This window comes from Coffea arabica, chromosome 1c (genome assembly GCF_036785885.1).
Source record: "Coffea arabica cultivar ET-39 chromosome 1c, Coffea Arabica ET-39 HiFi, whole genome shotgun sequence".
Classification (NCBI taxonomy): domain Eukaryota; kingdom Viridiplantae; phylum Streptophyta; class Magnoliopsida; order Gentianales; family Rubiaceae; genus Coffea; species Coffea arabica.
This window is the reverse complement of record NC_092310.1, coordinates 4,615,880-4,638,798: the sequence shown is the minus strand read 5'-3', so window position 1 is coordinate 4,638,798 and position 22,919 is coordinate 4,615,880. Positions and strand designations below refer to the sequence as shown.

Here is a 22,919-nt window from a genome sequence, read left to right as displayed (position 1 = left end):
ATGAACATGCCCAATTTAATAAAATGATTTATACTTAATCAAAAATGGATATGCTCTCAAAATAGTGAAAATATTTATATTAATATAATTTTGAGCTTTTAATGCAGAAAATAGACCATATTTCAAATCTTCCTGATTCATATAAGAACTCAAATACTGATTCATATAACTCAAATATAGCGAAAGTACGAAAATCACAAAGGGATGGATACAAATATTAGCTAACAATATAAAAATCAATAATCATCCTGCGGTGGGACACTTTCTTAGCTTACATAAACTAACTAAAGCTAAATTCTGAAGCTATAACAAAGCTAATATTTGTCCTTTTTATAATATCTATCCTTATACCACTTAATATTTGTCCTTTTTATAAAGTACAATTGTATACAAGCTAAGCTTCAGTTTTGGCGATCCCATTGTAATAAAGAACCAGTAAACCAGAAGCCACCGTTAGACACACATAATAGTGCTCTACAATGGTAGTGAAAAAGGAGAAAAGTAGAAAAAAGTTCTGGGTACAAAAATCTGCCAAAAGTAGTCTCATTATCTACTCTTGTTCCTTGCTAACTTTAGCTGTGCTTTGCTCCGGGAAAGGTTGCATTCTCACATATGGGTTTCTAATCAACGTTTCCCCTCTCAGAGCAGCAACATAGCTGTCATTTGTGTCCTCTTTCCTCTGCAACTCCTCAAGGAATTCTCCCAGCCTCTCTTTATTCACTTCCCACATTATCTAATTTGACAAGTACAAGCAAACAAAAGTTTGATTAGTAATCCTCACCCTAAGAATAAGTGATTTGAAAACAGTCATGCAAATAGACGCATAATCCAACAAGAAATCCAAGGAAAATACCCAGTAGCAATTCAGCAAGTTTAAATACCTTAAGAACCATAAAATCCTAAAAACACAGCATTTTCCTTTCTTCGGTAATTGAAATCAGCCAACAAAAAGTATCAGCAAACACTCTCATAGTTTTATGCTTAGAATAACTAACATTGTTAGGATGATCTTCACTTCACAGCTAAACCATTGATTAATCTTTTAAATATTGAAATTAAATCAGATGCAAAATAGAAGATTCACAACAGCGAAGAAAGTTAGACTGATATTGATGCCAACAAGCAACCATAGAGCAATGGACCTCAAGTTCCACTTTCTCAAGATTTTAGTGATGGAAATCAAATAAAACATATCCAGTTTGCAAGGATGAAAAGAAAAATGTAAGCACTTTTTCAAAAATATGAACACGGACTCAGAGGTGCCATTAAATGTAGTTCAATGAACCAGAGAGATAGAGATAGAAGCAAGAACCAGAACAAACGAGGAGAAGCACTTACAACTTGTCCAAGAGAACGCATCCTAAGGCCTCTTGTATGCATAAAATCAGTCAACATTCGACCATCCACTGGTGAGAGTTCCAAAGAACCAAAATCAGCAACCTGTATTGCATAATGAAATGCCAGGGAAACTTAATTTGGTTGTTATGTTAAAAAAAAAATTAAAACAGAACCAGAGAGAGGGAGAAGAAGATATTCTATTATTACCAGTTTAGGAAGAGCAACTTCATTGTAATACTTCTATGATAAGCCAATCAGCTCTTGCATTGACTACCAATCGCAAGTAGCAGGTTAGTGCAAATCATGCAGTTTAGGGAAACTTTATATCAACTGCCAAAAATAAAATCTTGTACCTTGCGATGAAACCCAGTCTCTGACTCTTTTAATTGAGTAAAAGCAGAATCAGACAAGAATGTCTTCAGTGGCATCAGTCTCAACATGAGATTCTGTAGATAGTGACACTGATTTTTCAACTTCCACACTCATGTTATCTGCAACAGGCTTCAGGTTTCCATATTGACTTTTCATACTACCGGTGATCTCCAGGGGTTGACCTTGAATTCCAGAAATCGACATGGACGCTATTATAGCAGTGGCACGTCCTTGGGCGGTAACAAGCCCGTGGATGAGAAAAAAAGCAGAAAACTGCACGTCAGCGGACAAGAGACAAAAGAAATACGAACTTTAGCCAAAAAAAAAGGGGGCAGAGCAGAGGCAACCTGAAGAGAAGATCCGACCTCACCGGAGAGGAAGAAGAAAGCTTAATACAACAAAGGAGGAGGAGACCGAAGTTTTTTCCAAACGAACGGCACAAGATCTGCAACCAACAGTGAAGATGGGACCTCCTTGGGCGGTAAGAAGGCTGTGGCTAAGCAAAAAAAGCAGAAAGTTGCACGTCAGTGGAGAAGGGACAAAAAAACACGAATTTTACAAAAAAAAAAAAAAAAAAAGAACAGAGGCAACCTGAAGAGAAGACCCGACCTCACTGGAGAGGAAGAAGAAAGCACAAGATCTGCAACCAACAGTGAAGATGGCACGTCCTTGGGCGGTAACAAGCCCGTGGATGAGAAAAAAGCAGAAAACTGCACGTCAGTGGACAAGGGACAAAAGAAATACGAACTTTAGCAAAAAAAAAAAGAGGGGCAGAGCAGAGGCAACCTGAAGAGAAGATCTGACCTCACCGGAGATGAAGAAGAAAGCCTATTACAACAAAGGAGGAGGTCAACAAAATTTTGTACCAGGTTCCAGAGGATGCGGATAAGTGATAGAGCAACATTATCCCAAAAAAAAAAACCAAAAAAAGAAAGAAAGAGAATGTAGTGGGAGAGAGAATGCAACGGGAAGAGAGCAAATGCAGCAGAAGAACAGAAAGACGGAAGCACGGGCACATGGGACACTGGCAGGCGAGGGCAGATGGGAAAACTAACGCGCGATGCGCGAACAACATGATGATTCCAATCCACATGCCGGGCACGTGAGAGGACGACGAAAATTCTGGCTGAATGGAGTTGCCATGTTATCTACTTATGTTGATAAATCGGGAGCTCATTTGCCATTTTTGGCATCTCATTCTCAGACAAAAATAAGAAGAGCTCAATTAGAGTTGAAACTCTTAAGAGTGTTTTAGTGTTTAGAATGTAGTTTAGTGAGTGTTTGAGCAGATATCTCTAGAATAAGGCTCTAATAAAATTAGAGCAAATATTTTCAAGAGTGAGACTTAATTTAATTAGTAGTGTCTAGTGCAAGTTTATTTTGTAAGTTTTGTTATTGTATACACTTTGGATGTAACTAGTAATAGGTCACGTGCTTTGCACGTGATTATAATATCATAAAATATATGTTTCTTATGCATTAAAATTTATTCATGAAAGTTATTTTAACAAATTTAATATTTGCATAGTTTATTTTTTATTTAATTTTTTATCTTCTTTAATTAATTATCCTTAAAACCATTATTTTAAAAACAAAAAAAAAAAAAGTTAACAACATGTTATATCTACAAATTCATATAAAATCTCTAGAGAATTTTTAACAAATGAAGATATATTCAATCTCTTTCAATTTAAAATAATGGCTTTAAAGACTGAAAGATGATGAAAAATTAACATTTAAAAAATAAAGATTTGACCAAATATGAAATGATTTGACAAAAGTATCAATATTTTGAATGGTATGTATAATATAGATACTTCTAATTACTTCGTTTGTTTTCTCCATGACACACAGATTATGATAATACCACTAAAATTGTATGATCTTTAATTAGATATATGAATAATTTTTTTTATTTTTCTTTTAAAGTTGGATGATCTGAATTTGCACGCTAAACAAAAGTTAATTGTTTGTCAATCACTAGGGTTGGCTTAGTGGTTAAGGTAGGGGTCTTAGAATTCTTTCTAGTTCAGAATTCGAATGTCGTGCGTGATAGTTGAGGATGAAAAGGGTGTTGGGAGAGATAGGAGGGTAAAAAATAAAATAAAATAAAATAAAAATGATTGTTTGCATAAATATTAGTTGCATGCTTTTCCAGTATTAGTTTTCATGTTACGTCAGTTAAATTTGCAATTCTTCAATATGAAGTTATATACACCGTTTTTTAAAAAGAGAAGAGATGAATATTCTTTGAAATTGAACTCTTTGTATTATTTTTTATGTTAATTCTATTAACAATGGAGTGTAAATGATTATTCACCACACATAAATTTTTCCATCTAACTATTCCATTTTTTGAAAATTGAAATTTCATTGGTAGAGATAATTGGGTTTTTCTTTTTTTTTTTCGTTTGTCATCTTTTATTTTTTATTTTTTGGACAAAATCTAACTTAAAGCAGAAATAACAAAGATTCTATTGTCGTAAGAGTGCCTTGTTTTTGTATCAATAGTAATATTTTTGAAGACTTAAAAATGTATTTAAGCTATGACTAATTAATAATTTTTAATTGAATAAAAAACTGAAAATAGAATGCAAAAAGACACATTGGTTTGGAATGTTATAGTTTGTTTATTGTCTTCATAATTCAAATTTAATTAAGGTTACAATAATTTCCTAACTACTATTATTGCTATTATTAAAATGCAATAAATCTAATTATTAGGATTATTAGGGAGAATGGTATTTTGGATAAAATTAAAAACTAAGATCAAATCCTGCTCAGTCTCTAATGCTTATCATCAACTATTATTTTCTTTTAAATCAATAGATATGATATAATGAATTTTTAATTATCATAATAAATCAAGAAGAGCATAATGTTAAACTCCAATCATTAATTAATAAGGGTATAATTGGAATAACAAAACTAAGATCATCAGAATACTTACACTCACACTCCAGAGTAACAACATTCATGGTACTTTTTATATAGTAATGATAAAATTGTTCATTTGCCTCCATTATTAGTGGATTTAATCCATTAATTTATTATTAGAACCCAGCACAATCCAACAATTTGGTATTAGAGCAAGTCTATTATGGACTGGCTCTTGATAAAATCTTTATTTTGCAGGTACACGCACAGGGCCAATATGAGAAGAGATTCTCCAGAAGCACAGTGAAACACTGAAATTTTTTGATATCACACAATTACTAAAGTGTAAGTCATAAAAATTAGCTATGACAGAGGTTGCTGTCTCAGTTGGAAATGTTGATAAATTAAATATCAATTCCAACAACTATGGTTCCTAGAGGACTCGTATGAAGTTCTACCTATTTGGACAAGATTTGTGGCTCGTTGTTGGTGGAGATGACACATCACTACTAACGAAGGCAGAGCTACTTTAAAAGTGGAAAGTTAAAGTTAGCAAATCTGTGTGCTTTAACAATGGCTGTGGAAGATGATTTATTACACCGGATCAAAGATGCTAGGACTCCAAAAGAGGCATGGGATACACTCAGGGCACTCTCTGCAAAGAATGACGCGGAGTTTCAAAAGCTCGAAAATGAATTATTGTCTATTTCTCAACAAAATATGACAGTAATTCATTATTTCTCCAAAGTAAAATCAATTTGTGATGAAATATCCAAATTCGATTCCTAAAATGCAATCACAGAAACCAAAATGCAGAGAATTGCTATCCATGCCTTAAGACTGGAATACAGGTAGGGCTGTCAACGGGCCGGGTCCGGGCCGGAATTCATTATTCCGGACCCGGACCCGAATTACTACGCCGACCCGGACCCGACCCGTTTACCCGACGGGTCTTTTATTCTATGTTCCGGATCCGGATCCGGGTCTACCCGAACAAATTTAGCAAAATTTATAATTTCTAATAAAAATGAAAAAAAAATATATTTGTAAACTAATTTTTAACTAATGCAAAGAAAAAACCAAATAAGAAAAGAAATCAAATTAACTTTATTAAAATACATCACTCTAATCAAATTATATTGATAAATATATATATTTAAAATTATTAATTCATTTATATCCGGATCCGGGTCTAATATGGGCCGGAATACTATATTCCGTATCCGACCCGTTTTTTTGTTTGACAAAACGGATCCGGATCCGAATCCGGAAAACGGAATTAAATCCCTACCCATACCCGCAATAATTTCACGGATCCGGTCCGGATCCGGGTCTAGACCCGACCCGTTGACAGGCCTAAATACAGGGGTCTTATCATTACTGCCTATGGTTGGGTCAAGAAGCCAACCTTAAATGAGTTGAAAGGTTTACTTGCCAATGAGGAAGCTCTATGTCTAAAGTATCTATCAAAGAAGAAGAAAAAGCTCTCTTTACCAAAAAGAGAGGATCTCAAGCCGAAAATAGGAGACCAGCGAATAAATAAAATAACTCAAATGGTAAGTGGAGCCCATGGTAGCAGAATAAGTGGAAGAGCAACAATTGAGAGGGAGTTGGCCAGAGTCAAGGAGCAAATGGCCAAAACAAATGATGTCAATGGTCTCCAGTCAACTAGAAATGGTGAAACGATGAATGCTACAATTGCGGTAAGAAAGGGCACCACACAAAATTTTGTAGATCCCTACCAGCAGAAGATAATGCTGCTACATCCTCCAAAAAAAATGAATGAGACTGATAAAGATTGGGATGTCTAGGTACCATTTGCAGTGCAAGAGCTCACATTTTGCTACATGCGATAAGTACTAAACCTGTCATCTATATTGATAATTGGATTATTGACTCTAGTTGTTCTAACCGTATGACTGGAGACAAAGAAAAGCTAATAAATTTGACAGAGTACAAAGGCATCCAATTGGTAGTGACAGCTGATAATTTCATATTACCAATTACTCACATTGATAATATGGTGATACTACCTCAATACAACACTTAACATGTGGAGTTGCACCTTGTGTACCATATACCTGAAATGAAGAAGAATTTACTATCAGTTTCTCAATTGACAGCTTTCGATAACTACGCATTGCTCGAACTAGATAATGTCAACGTATATCAACATCTAAAAGTTATAGGTACACCAACCATGCAAGGGAAACAATTAGAATCAGTGTATATGATGTCAACTCAAGAAGCCTATGTTGATAAGATGAGAAAGAACGAGACAGTTGATCTACGGCATGCTAGATTGGGGCATGTTAGTTACCACAAGTTGAAGATCATGATGATGAAGTCGATGCTTAGAGGACTTCATCAATTAGGTGTCCGAGAAGACATTGTTTGTGTAGGTTGCTAACATGGAAAAGCTCATTAACTTACATACAAGGAGTCAAAGTTCAGAACCAAGGTGCTTTTGGAGCTAATTCAGTTAGATGTGTTTGGTAGAGTGAAAGAACCACAAATCAGTGGTATAAGGTACATGATTACCTTTATTGATGATTATTCTAGATGTGTTTGGGTTGACTTTATGAAAGAAAAGTTATAAGCCTTAAACAGGTTCAAAGAATTCAAGAAGAAGGTCAAGAAAGAAATAGGCCAAAGGATAAGGTACCTGCGCCGTAGACAACAGAGGTGAATAAACATCAGATGAGTTCAATAGATTCTTCCAGGACTCCAAGATTAGGTGGCAGCTGACTTGTCCTGGTATGTTTTAGCAAAATGGAGTAGCTAAATGGAAGAATAGACATCTTACAGAGATCTACAGGAGCATGCTACATGCCAAAAGTGTATGTCTACATTTTTGGCCTGGGTGCATGAAAATGTTTGTCCATGTAACCAACAGGCTACCTCAGCCTAAGTTAAGCTTTATTTCTCCAGTTGACAAACTGTGGAATGCTAAACCTAATATTACTCACTTAAGAGTATAGCATTTGTGCTAGATCATCTACGACCCAAGTTCAATAAGATGGCCATTCGTTGTATATTCATGGGCTATGATAATCAACAGAAAGGCTGGAAGTGTTATGATTCCACAACTGGAAAATGTTATGTCTCACAAAATATGGTACTTGATGAGGCATCATCCTAGTGGTCACCATAGGCAACATTATTGCTAGACTCGCGGGAGTTAAAAGAGAAGCTACAAGAGAGATGTAATGATCAACCTGAAACCAATAAGCTAGACGCATATCAAGAGGGAGCTGACGACATAACCAATGTTTGTTCACTTGAGAAAAGTGAAAGTTCTTCGTGAATAGGAGTACAAGCTCTAACCCCAAAAGATGAAAGGCGAAGCCAATACTAGGAGATTGAATGTGATGGTACTTCATCTATACAACTACAGATATCAACTAGACAAAAGAAGCCAAATATCAGATACACTAATGTAGCTTTGACAAAAGATGATGGAGTAGTTGAACCATCTACTTACTAGGAGGCAGTTCAAAGTACTGAGTGGAAGACAGCCATGGAGAAAGAGATTCAAGCACTTAGACAAAATGAGACTTGGGATCTTTTTTCAAACAAAGGGATGTCAAACCTATCTCTTGCAAATGGGTCTACCAAGTTAAGACTCATTCAGATCGCTCAGTTGAGAGGTACAAGGCACACCTCATTGCTCATGGATTTTCTTAGAAATATGGGCTAGATTATGATGAAATATTTAGCCCAGTAGCAAAGTTGACCACATTTCGAGTCCCGTCATTACTTGCAACCAGCAAGTCATCGAAGCTTTGGTAGGTGAATGTCAAAAATGCTTTCCTTCATAGAGAACTAGATCGGAAAATCTATATGGATCAACCACAGACGTTTGAAGACACAATCCGATCAAGTTACAAGTGCAAATTGAAGAAGAGTTTGTATGGATTACAGTAAACACAAAGAGTATGGTATGGCAAGATAGCTGTGTTCTTACTTCAAAGTAGATATTCTGTAGCACCTACAAATTCTAATATGTTCATGAAGCTAGCAGTGGTTGTCAGCTATTGCCCTTGTATATGTTGATGATTTAATCATTATAGGTGTTTGTACGTTTCCAAATGAAAGAGATCGGGGAGGTAAAGCACTTTCTTTGTCTTGAAATTGATAAGACCAATGAAGAATTGTTCTGTGTCTGGCGGGATTTAGATATATGTGTAAGTTTAATTCCAAAATATGCCCATTTTACTGCAAGTATGTAGACCAACTTAATAGTTTAGAATAATTCGGGTCGATCCCACGAGGAGCTAATATACAAGTACTAGATTCTTAACTTACCTTATTATTTAGACTAATATCAAATAAAGAGCAAGAAAAAGCAACCAAATCACTTACTAACTTTTAACCAACAAACTCATAGAGAGAAACTCTTGGAAAAAATTCACTAAATATCCAAGTTCTAGGGTGTAGAATCTACTAATGGTCCAAAAATACAAGTGCATGAATTTTACCTCTTATTACTATTCTTATTTAATTAGAGATTCATTTCCAATATTGCCAAATCTCATTCTCATGATGTAGTGGATTAAACTAGCTTAGTCTTTTCTATTCTCATGGTAAAGAACTAAATCTAGTCATTCAGCTACATGAAATGGTGAGAAAAATCCACTTAAGTGTACCTCTACTCTCGTGAGCCTACTCCTTAAGTTCCATTTATCTTGTTCCATCATTATTACCTATTTTTCATTGAGCAACAATAACTAAAAACTTGCTATTGATGATTAATACCAACAAATAATAAGAATGTATAAATAGACAAGTTAATACAAGACGTAACAAATATAAATTACATTCAACTCATATTATAGTACCAAAAGTTTCATCTACTCCCTAGATCTAAAAATTTATTTCAAAATAAGAAATAAGACAATAAAGCTCATAGATTCATTGCATGAACTCATATTGAATCACAAGTAAAGAAAAATGAGAAAAGCTTAGATGAACAAGCTCCCAAGATGTTCTATTTCTTCACCAAAATGAGTTGTACAATGAAGTATTTCTCCAAGTTCCTCTTTACAAGACTTTCTCCCCTAATGAGAGAAAAAAAAGGACTAAGTTCTTTGTTCCAAGGCTACTTAAATCTCTTATATGATTCTTACAATATAGAGATGTTAAGAGAGTCAAAAGGTCTTGTTTGAAGTGACATAAAGTTTCATTCACCATCTTCTAGGATTTCTTAAGCAATTACAGCCGAAATTCTTAGCTAGAAATAAGCCAATATTTAGGTAGATTCCCAAAATGCAGATGGAGAAACCAAGGTAAAGAAATAAAAATGGCATTATCACACAAGCCAATATAAAGAAAAGACAAAGATGACATCAGCCCACAGGCTACAGCATCCTTATGCTTCCTGACTAATTGTTTGTAACAGATACTATTGATGAACAATTCATGCCAGCCACTACAGATTTAATTCTTGGGAATTCATGGAAGAAAGATGGCACAAAAAGGACCAAAAGACAGGCACATCTGGAGGAGGCATATCCATAAACTCGAACATTAAGATCCTCAGTCATCATATCATCATATTCATATGTTCTCCACAATCATATTTCACACTAAACAGCAAGTTTATTATAATAATCCTGCAGACAAACCAATAACAAATCCCTAGTTAAGATCATTTCCAGATTGAACAAAGTTTAGTACTGTGACCTTTGGTGGAAGTATTTTGTTCAAACCACAATCATATATATCAACTCGCTTCTCTTCCACTAATCTCAGATTGTAGATTACCTTTCAATAAATACATCTAGAACTCTGGTAAGATAGTTTGAAATGAATTTATGAATGGTGCATGCATATACACTATGGGGTCTGAAGTTTGGAGTCCCTAATCTGTATATTGTGCACTCCCAGAAACCAAACTATCAATTACTACAAAGATTGCCCGCTCATTAGATCTAATTAGTGTATTGATATATACAACCTATCCAATGTTTGAAAAACCACAGAAATGTCGAATCTCAAATAGGCTATCAATACCAACAAGATCCAAACAGGGCACACACATAAAACTACTAAACTTCCTTTAACTATAAACCCTTAGACATAAAGTTTTGTTGACGAACCATGACCTTACAAAGTTAAATTTGCAAATAGTAGGTCTAACCACCCAGCAGAACCAGATACTCAAGTTTAAATAAAGGACCTCCATCATATTGAATAATCAGACTCATCAGAATCGCTTCTGTCTGGCTCTCCACCAGCTGTCCCAGCCTCAGGTATGTCAGGCTTCTCTGGAGGCTTAGGTTCCACCTTCTTACTTACATTACGAGCATTTTCCTCACCATCTTCCTCATGCTCAATGGCTTCAACATGTAAGTTTGTCAAGGAATAACAACAATAAAATTATACACTATGAAGAAAATCTATCTTAGGAATGCACAGCTTCACAGTATCCATTAAAATTCCACAATCATCTCAAGTCACAACTGTAAATATCAAAAGAAGGTGGAATTCTGAATTCCTTCTTCAATTGATGCGCATGACCTCCCTGCTACATCTAACAGTGAAACGAACAAAACAAAGTATGAGATTGGACCAACAGCCAGAAGAATGAAAAGTCATCTTGACAAGTTAAGATTCTAATATGCAAGTACAACAACACGATCATCTGTGCCAGTATGAACTAAAGAAAATTTAATACGTAGCTAAAGTCTCAATAAATCCATAAAAGCTGACTACTTCAAGTTCTGAAAGCCAGAATAACTGGAAGGATATCAATATTCTCAGCTGTTCCACCAGCCATAATATTCTGCAAATCTTTCTCAGCACGCCGGACCAGCTCAGGCTGCAAAATGACACACGTCTCATAACTCACTCAAATAAATACCAATTTAATAGTAGCACACAATGTTTAACTTGTATACCTACCCATGCAGACATGTCTACAGTTGCAAAATATGTAATAGACACTTCATGCCTATGAACAACACTACCTAGGGGCATGGGAAAAGCCATTACGTAGCACTATCTCACAAATTGTTTTTTCCCATTGTAGGCTTTAATCAACTGTTATTGCTTACTCTTGGAGAAATTTGAAAGGTAAGGTGATGGCATCTGATGGAAAATTCATGCGATAGTCTCATCTACTTCTGTCCCTTTCTTACACCCACTGCAGCCATAATGTATCATTGTTTGTGTCTATGTCTTAGTTTTGCGCATTTTTTTGTGTGTGTAACAGAGAGAGAGAGAGAGGATACTGGAAGAAGAGACAGTTCACAAGGCCACATACATTTAGATCTGGTTCTCTGCGGAACCTTCGCCTTCGAGCATCCCTCATCGGAGGGGTAAGGCCATGTCTGTACTCCACCTCACCTGGAACACTGTCACCTTCCTCCTTCACCATAATCATCTGCAAGACATCACAAATTTTACAAAATTGAACTAGGAACTCTTCAGATGCCATGTATGTTACAAAGCAATAATTGGCAAGCTGACAGCATACTTGACCAATATCTGCACTTTTAATCAGCACGCTATCATCATAGGTTTTGTATGACTCCACAATGCCAGGTAAATCCAAAAGAAATGCAGGGAAGTGATCGTTTCCTATTGAAAATGTGCCACTTCTCCCATCCTCTACAAAATATCAATCAAGCCCTCAAGAAGTAGAATGATGAAGAAAATAAAATTCATGTCAACCAACTACGGATTCAGGAGGACTTTTAAATGCTGGCAGTGTAACAAACAATAACATGTACAACCATAGTAACTCATGAAATTTCACAGAAATTCGTTAACTTTAGTCCACCAAGTCTAAAGTGGTCCAATTCTAATTTTTCATGCTGGGACAGTCGACAGAAAGTGTTCATTCAGATGCAATTTCATCTGTTACATTCAGAATCTTGAATTTGTGTGATTACTTGGACTGACATATAAATAATGTTTCAACCTCATTGTTCATGATTAGACAAAGTTGTGGATTCACTTGAACGCATTTTAAACGTGTATAACCCTCAGTGAAGTTGAAAGACAATGATTCATCTCATGATATCAATCAACTCTGAATTAACCTTAGGGGTTGATTTGTTTCCATTTGGGAGTCAAAATTGGATGGGAGTGATATGCTAGAGAATCAGCATTGGTGTTATCAAAGCCAACAAAGCATTTGATTGAAAATTTAGGAATTGGTTTGAAGTCTTTTTCCCCCCCTGAAAAGTTTCCTTTATGACTCCTATTTCTTAATTCTTTTACCATTTTTCTTCCTTCTCCCCTTTCCCAGTAGCAATGACCAGTCTGCCTTCCCCTACTCCCCACAAGTAGTGCGAGACTACCACCAGCAACCACCACAGCTATCTGAAGAGGCCAATTTTACACAATTCAACTCCTTTTTGTGAAAAACAATCAAAGAGAAGTCATTGAAAATCATATAAAAGAGACTAACAATAATGCCAAGGATGAACCACGCCTCTTCAACCTCCATACTACACAAAAAATAAACACCACTCAGCTCCCTAGACCTCCTACATCCATTCAATTTCCAAAAGACTACAAAAAACTACAAACAAAATAATCCAAGTCCCAAGATTGAATCACAACCCATGTTAGATCCACCGACATCCAAAATAACAAATTTATTTGTAGATATCAAAATGCTTCTTCCGTTACATAAATTGAGAATCTACTGAACTGTTGCATCTTTTCAAGCAAAATATCAATGGTCACTACAGCAATGTCACAACTAGTGAAGAGCTATGACAAGCAAAAGACAAAGAGCTAGAGCTAGCAGAAGAGGGGGAGGGAGAGATAGAGATTACAGGGGCTGTGGGCATAAAGTGAGGAGTACAGATGGAAAAGGATTTGTCTCACAGCCACAAGGATGATGGAAATTGGAAAATGCTGTTTTTCTGACTGCCTTTTGTATTTTATCCATGTATTTTCTTTGTAAAATTAGTCTTTCGACATCAAGTATGGGATAAATTTCGAAATTGCCCCATTTACATATGTCCAGGAAATGAAAGCAACATACCAATTCAGATAAAATCCTTCCAAGCACCAACAATATGCATCATTTAAATATATACCCATTCCTTGGCTCATACTCCTTTACCAAATGAACCTCATATTGGTAATCTGATTACATTACTATTCCATCCTCCCAACATTGTCCCGTAAAAACTGGTTGGGGGTTAAAGATTTGCATATTTGTAACCAGATTCTCATTTTAACATCTCTAACACAGATGAGATCTTCACTGAAAAGACATGAATCCTATTTCAGTTGAACTGAGACTGTTTATGGCAGTTTAAGTTGCACATCATGTGTATTCGCTTTCCTGCTTCCCACTTTCCAAAAAGGTTTAGAAAAAATGGTCAAGGGCACACTTCAATATAAGAACAAGATCCTAGAAGAACAACCACCGCTCCAGATCAGGTTACTAGTTAAATAATTTAGTGTGGACCATATACGTCTCTGTGTGTGTAGAGAGAGAGAGAGAGAGAGAAAGAGCAAAACGGAAAAGATATCATGCATCGTTCAAGAGAATCAGTGAGGCTAGGGATAGAAGAAAAAGAAGCCTAGTTGAGCCTCAATTTCTGAAGAGAAAGCGATATAACAGAGAACAGAGCCAAGAGTCAGAAGCAATTGGTGGCCGGATGAATGTACAGAACAAGTTCCTTAATCTCCTAACTAGCAAATTTTTTCCAAAGACTTATAACTTGAGACCAATAGGAACAGCAGCAATTAAAAGAAGGTCCAAAAATATCCTAACATACATTGCATCTGCCATTCTCTGATTTTCTGTAACCTTATCTACTAGGATGCTCAAGGACACTGATGAAAAAAAAAGAAATCACCAAAAGCTCAAGCAACTAAATGGGATTATACAACCATAAGCTGGAAGCCAATAGGAAAGAATCATTATACACATTGTATAAAGGACGACTAAACCAAGTTTGAGGTAGATAAACAATCCCTTTTGAAGATACAAGTGGCAAATAAGTGACCATCTTTTAGATTAAAAAGACTACTCAAATCATTGTTCAGCGAACCAATCAACCACGCTGTGAGATTCAAAAACATGAAAAAAACCAAATGAAATATACATGCAGGTGTGAGTAAATTAAACAGTGCCAACACTGACATTGGTGAACATCAGGGAACAATAGATCGAAATAAAGTATAAACACTACAAAAACGAAGGAACAAGCAGCTCAGCTGCACCAGCAGAAGCAACATCAGCAGCGAGCAGAAACTATAAAAGCTCCAAAACCATGATTGACATGCCTTAATCCGAACAAAGAAGAAGCATAACAATGTTCAGTAGAGGTTCTATACAAACTAGTCAAACCAAATAATTAAATTGCACTTATTCCTAATCAAAATCCTTTCTTGACGCTTCTTATATAAACTCTCAATTGATGAACACAAATTTAAGAATAGAGATGGTAAAAAAAAAGTCGCTCACCGGAAAAGGTTAAATCCAAGGACTTGTCATCAGAAGACGAAGATGCGTTTTCGCTCAAGAGCCGGTCTATCCGTTCAGCTACCGAAGGTGGAAGCCGAAGTATAAATTGCTCTTCCATGCCTGCATACCCAACAAAAAAAAACAGGAAAAAATCAGCTATCGCAATTATTCGAATAGCTTATATTTGTGGCTCATTGTTCTTGATTTCTACCACGGCAAAGAAAGGAAAAAAAAAAAAAGGAAGAAGAATTAGTGTAAAAGAACTGGTATCTGGATTCAGGCACCCGTTGGTCAGTTACCTGCAGAGAAGGGCAGAGAGATATGGAGGAGAGTAATGAGAATTTAGAGGAGCAAGTGAAATTAATGGTTTGTATTTCTAATTTGAAATAATATCAGAAACCTCCCCCGAGGTTTATCTTAATATCACTTAGTGCCTCTAAATGTTTAAAAATATCACTTATCTCCCTTACTTTTAGAATTGTAAACAAATCGAGTCGAACGAGTATTTTATATGTTGAGCCATGTTCATTAATCTACTCAAACAAGTTGTGTTCATTCGATACTGTCCGAGCTCTAAATATATGTTCGTAGTGGGCTTGTTAAGCAAAATTCTAGTATAAATTCGAATTCGAGCTCAACTTGTTTACCATAAACGAACCATTCGCAAACAATTAGGCCCATGTCTGCGAATGATTAAGCCTGGAATTAGGAATTAGGAGTACAATATGCACTATAAATTTTGTGAAATGACAATTAGACCCATATTCGTAACAATCATTTAAATTCGTGAAAGAGTTCCTGTCGTTTGATAACTTATCGAGCCAAAATATTTGTTTGAACTTGACTCATATAAAATTTCGAATGAACTGTTAACGAACGAACAAGTCTAAATGAATTGAGAACGAGTCGAATATCTTAAGGGAAAAATCAGCTATCGCAATTATTCGATAGCTTTTTTTTTTTCTTTTTGGCTCATCGCTCTTGATTTCTACCACAGTAAGAGAAAAAGAAAAAAAAGAGCAAGAAGAATTAGATGTAAAAGAACTGGTATCTGAATTCAGGTACCCGTTGGTCAGTTACCTGCAGAGGAGGACGGAGAAGAAATATGGAGGCGGGGAATCAGAATTTAGAGGCTGCCAAATTAGTAGTTTGTCTTTTTAATTCTTTAATTACATTTTTTTTTTTTGTCAACACAAAGGTGTCCGGGTCAATCCTTACGGGACCCGACTAATCCCCTGCGGCCCGGAAGAGGAGGCCCCACTCCACACCGAGCACATTAACAATGGGACTCGAATCCTGAATAAATCAGGAAGGTCGCCATACCCTAAGGAGGGGGAGCGGATCGTTCAAGTTATTCCGTGGGGGCAGAAGACCGGCCACGTAAGGTGGCAAGTTTGTAGGAGGTAGGGGTTGAACCCCTGACCTCCAGCATCACTCAATAGAGTGATGACCACTGGACCAAATGGCCAGTGGCTTTTAATTCTTTAATTACCTGAAATAATCAAACCAAAACTCGGCTAGGGAGAGGGGCATTGTGGTCCGTGCTCCTGTTCTTGAATGATGGGTCATTTTACTATGTGGTTTACCATGCTGTAGAAATAACAGAAAAAGAAAAAGAAAAAGTCCATGAGATACTACGGCCTTGTTTGTTTGACAGATAAGCATTTGGATTGGTTATTTTTTTTCAAAAAAATAAGTTTTTCAAATACAATGTTACAGTAATATATAATAACTCAAAAAACATCCCATCCATATTAGTATATCAAATATTTCAAAAAAAGTTTTATAGCAGAAATTTTTCATATACACTGCTACAATAAAATATTTCAAAAACACCCCCCAAAAACAGCTAATCCAAACGGAGCCAAGTTTTTTGCCAAGTTTGTCTGTTACAAGTTTTTTAAAAACTTTAACTACAATAACTTTAAAAAACTTTTCAAAGTTTTTAAACTATACACTTCAAAATATTCAAAAAAAAAAACACACATCAAAAATTTTTTTAAAAACTTTTACAGTGAACTACACTAAAATTTTAGACAAACACCCAAAACACTCACTTGCCAAACGGGGTGATGTTGTGATGTAGCACATTGTAGGTTATCTCCTTCAATACATTATATAATTCACAGCAAACAGAATCTCCTTCAATACTTTTAGAGGTGCAGGTTTTGTTTTTCTTTTTTTTTTTTTAAGCGAGAGGACTTGCAACCTGCATGTGCTGGTACGGCTGTTCAGTGTAGTCTTCTTTTGCCTTTCTCACTTCTTCCCTATGCAAATGTCCAAATGACCGAAAGGATAGTTCCTTGATTCATGAATTCCTCAAGACTTCTAGCTTACAACATTTTCCATCTTACCGCTCAATTCAACTCTCCCCCATATTTGGGTACCGTTGTTTGTGTGGGTTCTTACATATTTGTTGTGCCCAAATTATGTGACGCTATCTCTTCTATACAATTTGAATTTAACATTATTGGCTTATTTTAGGTCATACATTGTGTGGGACGGATGTTTCTGACAAATGTCCCTACTCTTTGTCGTTAAATAAATAACTACATTTAGTTCCTAAGACTGTAAAATTTTCATTTTTTTTTGGAACTTGTTGATTGAATTCATCTACAAAAAGTGACTATAAATGATAACATTACTAAACGATAAACACAAACATAAGAATTCCTAAAATCAAGAAGATGGGTTATCCTTTAATTTGTTTGTTTTTATTGTCGCTTAGTTGTAATGTAATGTAATGTCACTCGCTCAGTATAGAATTTTCCTAGTTGATTATAAGGTATAACTAGAATTTATGACTAATCAAGATAACTTACCACCTTTTTTACACTTGCTAAATCCACTGTTAACTCTACTCTATAAATATAATAAGGGGAAGGCCATGACATGGAGACAAACGTAATGCAATTCTTGATAGAAACTCTGCTCCATATTGGCTTTGATAAATCATAAAACCGATGCTGATTCTCTAGTATGTCGCTCCCATCCAATTTATACCTTTATCAGCCTTTTGGCAAAGATCAAGTGTAGTATCTGTTCCCATCCAACTTTGACTCCTAAATGGAAACAAATGCGCACCCAAAGTAATTTAGAGTTGATCGATATCATGAGAGGAATTATTGTCTTCAAACTTCATTGAGGATTGTACACGTTTAAAATGCGTTCAAAATGAATCCACAATTTTGTCTAACACTTACTGAAAATTTAGAAATTTAGAAACACTTAAGCTCACACATGAATGATAGAAAAGAAAGCACACAAGTTGCAATTGATAGAACGAGAGGGCACAAGTTGTACAACCTTGAGCCGGTGTCAAAGCCTTTGTAAATTTCAATTTTGTCAAACAGCAACTTAAAAGCATTGACACTTTAAATATTATATCCTCATAAAAAAAACTATTATACATTACAAAAGAAATTACTGTCATCGAAATGGCTTAAAAGTAATAGGAAAATTTGCCAAATTGGTCCTTCACATTAATAGAAAAAACTTTTTAGCCCCTCATATTTAAAATTAGACACAATAATCTGTAAGATATATAAAAGTCTACCCAATTGCTCTCAAAGCTCGTTTTTGCTCACTTTACCATTCAAAAAACACATGCCTCTCTCACATGTCCATAATTTCAAGGGCAAAAATGGAAACACATTTTGTTTCCTTTTAAAAAACACAACAACCACCAAAACCCTAAATATAAATCGCAATTAAAGAAGAGAAATTTTAACTTCTTTATTCTTCAATATCACGCCGACAACAGTGTCAGTGACAAAGGTGCAAAGATGATATTGTTTTCATCTTATATGCTTCGTTTCCTTTTTAGACTGTAGTTGAACTCTTGTTCAACACAACTAGCAAAATGCATATCCAAGAAACATGTAAAGCAACCCAAAGCAATTTTTCTTTTCAAATTCTTCTTTCTTGCTTAGCTTCCAATCAATCGATACCCTTTTTATGCTTGTGATAGAAGATCAATTTTACTCGTTAAGAATATACTTATTTTGCTGTCGATATAATTTCCTATGCTTAAAATTGTGCAAGAATGATCTACTTAGATAAAGACATGGATTGCTCCTGTTAGCTACTTATAATTGTGCAGTTCTTAAAGGGCAAACTTTTTTAACTTTTCCTTTCTATTTCCTTCTATTTTCGCTACATTAACTGACTTAGGACTTAGGAGGGGTAGCTCCCATGGTATCTCTCATTATCAAGTCTGATGAGTCCAATGTGCATATTCAAGCTTGTTGTGGCAAGGTGGTCAATGTAATTTGTTTCAGGACGTCTTTGAATTTCTTTTTGTATAAGTGCCGGTACTCTCTTAGCATAAATATATAACTGGATATTGTCTTTATATACCGATGATCATGTACTGGATATTGTCTCTCCCTAATTTGGAAATGAATTTTATTGAATGTAGATCTATAGGGAATTCAGGAATGGTTATGACCATATTTTTGTGTTATTTCAGGATTTTGAAATATGAAGATGTTTTTAAGAGATGTATGATGAAGTGTTGTACTTTTGAAGACAAGCACATTTTGGAATATATGAAACATCTTGTAATTGGAGCGAACAATATTAAATGATAAAGTTTGTAGAATTTGACTAAAACAATGTATGATACTTTATTCTACTGTATTGTGGAACTATATTTTGTTATAATATTCGATTTTAGGATATTTGAGCATGATAATTATTGTACCATGAAAAAATTGATTTCTGGCCTTCATATTGGTGACTTTTTGCGACGTGAGTTTTTGTCGCATGACATTGTGGACATTTTGTGGCGCATTTTTTGTGCCGCAAGTAGAGTGGTGACATTCAAATTGGCATCGCAAAGAGCGATGCAAATACATGAGACGTATTGAAAAATTGTGTTGTTCTCTTTTGTAACGGCTACTTTTGTGACACAATTTAATTCCGTCACATTTGTGCCGCAAAAAGGTTTTCGCGGCGATTTTTTGACTTTTTGCAGCACAATTCTGGCATCGCGAAAAGTCAGTTTTCTTGTAGTGCCCATCCAGTTTATGTTATTTAATAATAATGGTGTTAACTTTAAATGGGGTCTTTTGCTCCCCTTTTCCCTCTTAACATTTCAAATTCACTTCTGATTTTGAGTTGCAATTGTGGGTGTTCCTGGTATTTGATCATAATTTAAGGCTTTTTTTTGGGTTTATTTGCTTATTTATGCTGCATGCCTATACGATTAGTTTATATCTAGTTTGGTATTATGCTTGAAGTATATTGGTTTCAGAACATGCCATGGAACCCAGGGAAATCCGGATTTAAGGCTGCCAAAAGGTTCGGTCCTAAGGTAACTAAAGGGATGGGTGTTAAAGCTGTTCAGGCAGCATGTGTGAAGATGGCAACAAATCAAAGTTTGATCAATAAAATCAGACCTTTGGAGGTGAAGTTGGTTTGCAATGATGATCCGCCTGATAATGAGGCTAGAATTAGGTTTAGTTGGGAACAGAAAAGACTATTCAAGGCGGACTTGAAACTAGGAGGAGAGAAATATCTGAAAGATTTGGCAAAGTTGGAAAGATCTGATAAATTGGATTCCTTGTTGGATCCTGCATTGGAGTTATTTTCCATCTCTTGGACCAGGTGTCCAAGGGATGCGCAGTTTACAATATGACCAAAGCAGTGGGGATAGAAGAAACAAAGAGAGATTTTTTGGGCTCTTTCTGTGGGACTACTGAAGATGACAATGTGAGGATTTTGATTAGGACAATCGGGCTCTTAGAGCTTATTGAAGAAGCCTTGCATGAGTTGGAGGCAAAACTTGGTATGGTCGACCCTAATGGAAAGAAGGGTGTGAAAGTTGTTGGGAAGGCAACAATTGAAAAATCTTCAAATTCTGGCGATGGCAATGGTGATAAGGAAGGAGGTTCTGGGGTTCCAAGGAGAGTGATGGTCCCAGCGCTGAGGAGGTTAATGGTGATAATGAAGGAGGTGCTGATGGCATATCTGGCTTGATAGATGTTGTACTTGATATTTTGTAGATTAGGCTAGAACCTAAGTGATGGGATTTTATCATCAGTTTTTTTGGTCAAATGTTAATGTAACTTTTGAAGTTTCTCTATCTATGGTAGAAAATATTTTGAAGTCAATTTGGGTCAACCCTTTCGTTGGTTGAAACTTGAAAGACAAATGCTTTAAATTAGCAATTCTATGGTTCTAGTAGTAATATTTTGTTGTTTTGGTCGATTTTTTTTTTTCATTTTGTTTCTTTTTCATCTCTTTCCTTTTATCTTTTCCAATTATTTGCCACTGCTCAGATTGATCATATATTTTATAGATGTTTCTAATTGATGCAGTTATTACTAATTAAAATACTATTCTTGACCCCAAAGGGCTCTCAAGATTAGACAACTTGATAGCCCCCGCGTGAATGGTCCAGCGGTAGCGCCTCTCACAGGTGATCCTTAAGGTCTCAAGTTCGAGTTTCCGCTCCACTGGATTCCTCCGCGCATTTATCGTGTTCAAGTCGGGTTGGGGCGCCGGGTCCGGGCCACAGGGGATTAGTCGGGCCCTGTAAGAATTGACCCGGACACCCCTGTATCGACCAAAAAAAAAAAAGACAACTTGATGGATTTATTGGTAGTCGGGTTACATATATAATAATCATAAGACCCCCTTTATGTATGTAAATTCCTCTACTTGGGGGTGACTACGAAAATAATTTCAAGAATTCAGAATCTTACATAAGAGACTTTTGCCCTCAGGGAAATGTAAACAACCTGAGGGGGATGCTTCTTTAAGCCCGCCCGGGCCCCCCGGGGGGTTCCTTAAATCGTAGTTATCTGCACATTATGAAAATTTTGGTAAATATATCAGCTGAGATATAAATCTGCAATATTCAAGCATTAAATCTGTATGGGGATGGCGATTTGAGCTTGATGGGTCAATAATGCCAATTTTTGTCGGTCAACGTAATTTGACAAACATAGAGGAGAATGCTTCTTATTCTGGGCCAAAAAACAGTAAGATGCACAATTCCTTATCTCATCCAATTTTTCTTATGGGAAAATTGGTAAAAACTTGGTTCATATTTTACTAAATGAATTTTTTCATCCTTTACTTTCAAATTGTTAATTTTACGTCCCTTACAAATTTACGTTAGCAAAATTTGGTCCGAATCTAAATTTTCGACCACTTTTTAGCCGGAAATCACTATGTTATCTACATGTAATCATTTTTTATATACAAAAAGGTCAGATCTTACTTTTTTAACAATAACAAGTTGTCAAATCTGTACAATAATAAATATCTGCTCAAATTAAATACAAATTTTGTATCTAGTGGTAAGCAGGGTCGAATCCACAGGGACTGAGAGAAATTAACTTCTTCTAGAGTTCAAGATACGGTGGATTTTATGAAAATAAACTAAACTACTTGAATATAATAAATAGCTAAAAGTAAATGGCAACTTATTAAGACTCAAATAATATTGAACAAGCTCTAACCAAGAAGCAACTTCGGAAATGGTTCTCCTAATTGATCATCGATGCAAGAATAATTCCACTTACAAACTGATAAACAAACTATAACCACCAAACAAGCGATAACGGTCAATTTTTCCTTAAATTATCGACAGCCAAAGTATGACCGTTAGCTATTACCCTAATTGCGAAATAACTCTAGGTATGACCGTAGAGTTCAATTTCCCAATTACCTTATGAATTAGAGAAACCCTGTTCTAACCAAACAACACACTATAAGGGTTGTTTCAAATTAGCCCGTATATTTCTCTGATACAAACCCAATCATTCCAGTTACCACTAATTTAGAATAACTAAACAATTACAGATATAATTATTCTAATTGATTTTAGGTTATTGAATTAATCTAAAATTTGAGCCCAGAATAATTGAATAATACAACA

General features: G+C 35.6%; 2 protein-coding genes across 2 annotated transcripts; both read right to left on the bottom strand.

Moving 5' to 3' along the window:
- Window positions 1-205: 205 nt before the first annotated feature.
- On the bottom strand, window positions 206-10,765 carry LOC140007511 (uncharacterized). The gene is made up of 9 exons (XM_072050197.1): window positions 10,695-10,765; window positions 6,621-6,668; window positions 2,497-2,538; window positions 2,302-2,350; window positions 2,059-2,206; window positions 1,692-1,958; window positions 1,546-1,608; window positions 1,339-1,440; window positions 206-733 (listed from the first exon to the last, which is right to left on the bottom strand). Exons 2-6 carry the CDS (start codon window positions 6,662-6,664, stop codon window positions 1,741-1,743), a joined length of 501 nt encoding a protein of 166 aa, XP_071906298.1. The 5' UTR covers window positions 6,665-6,668; window positions 10,695-10,765; the 3' UTR covers window positions 206-733; window positions 1,339-1,440; window positions 1,546-1,608; window positions 1,692-1,740.
- On the bottom strand, window positions 10,492-15,369 carry LOC113698625 (transcription initiation factor TFIID subunit 7). Its single transcript, XM_072050176.1, has 6 exons — window positions 15,328-15,369; window positions 15,029-15,148; window positions 12,068-12,201; window positions 11,855-11,974; window positions 11,341-11,410; window positions 10,492-10,937 (listed from the first exon to the last, which is right to left on the bottom strand). Exons 2-6 carry the CDS (start codon window positions 15,144-15,146, stop codon window positions 10,774-10,776), a joined length of 606 nt encoding a protein of 201 aa, XP_071906277.1. The 5' UTR covers window positions 15,147-15,148; window positions 15,328-15,369; the 3' UTR covers window positions 10,492-10,773.
- Between the last annotated feature and the right edge of the window lie 7,550 nt (window positions 15,370-22,919).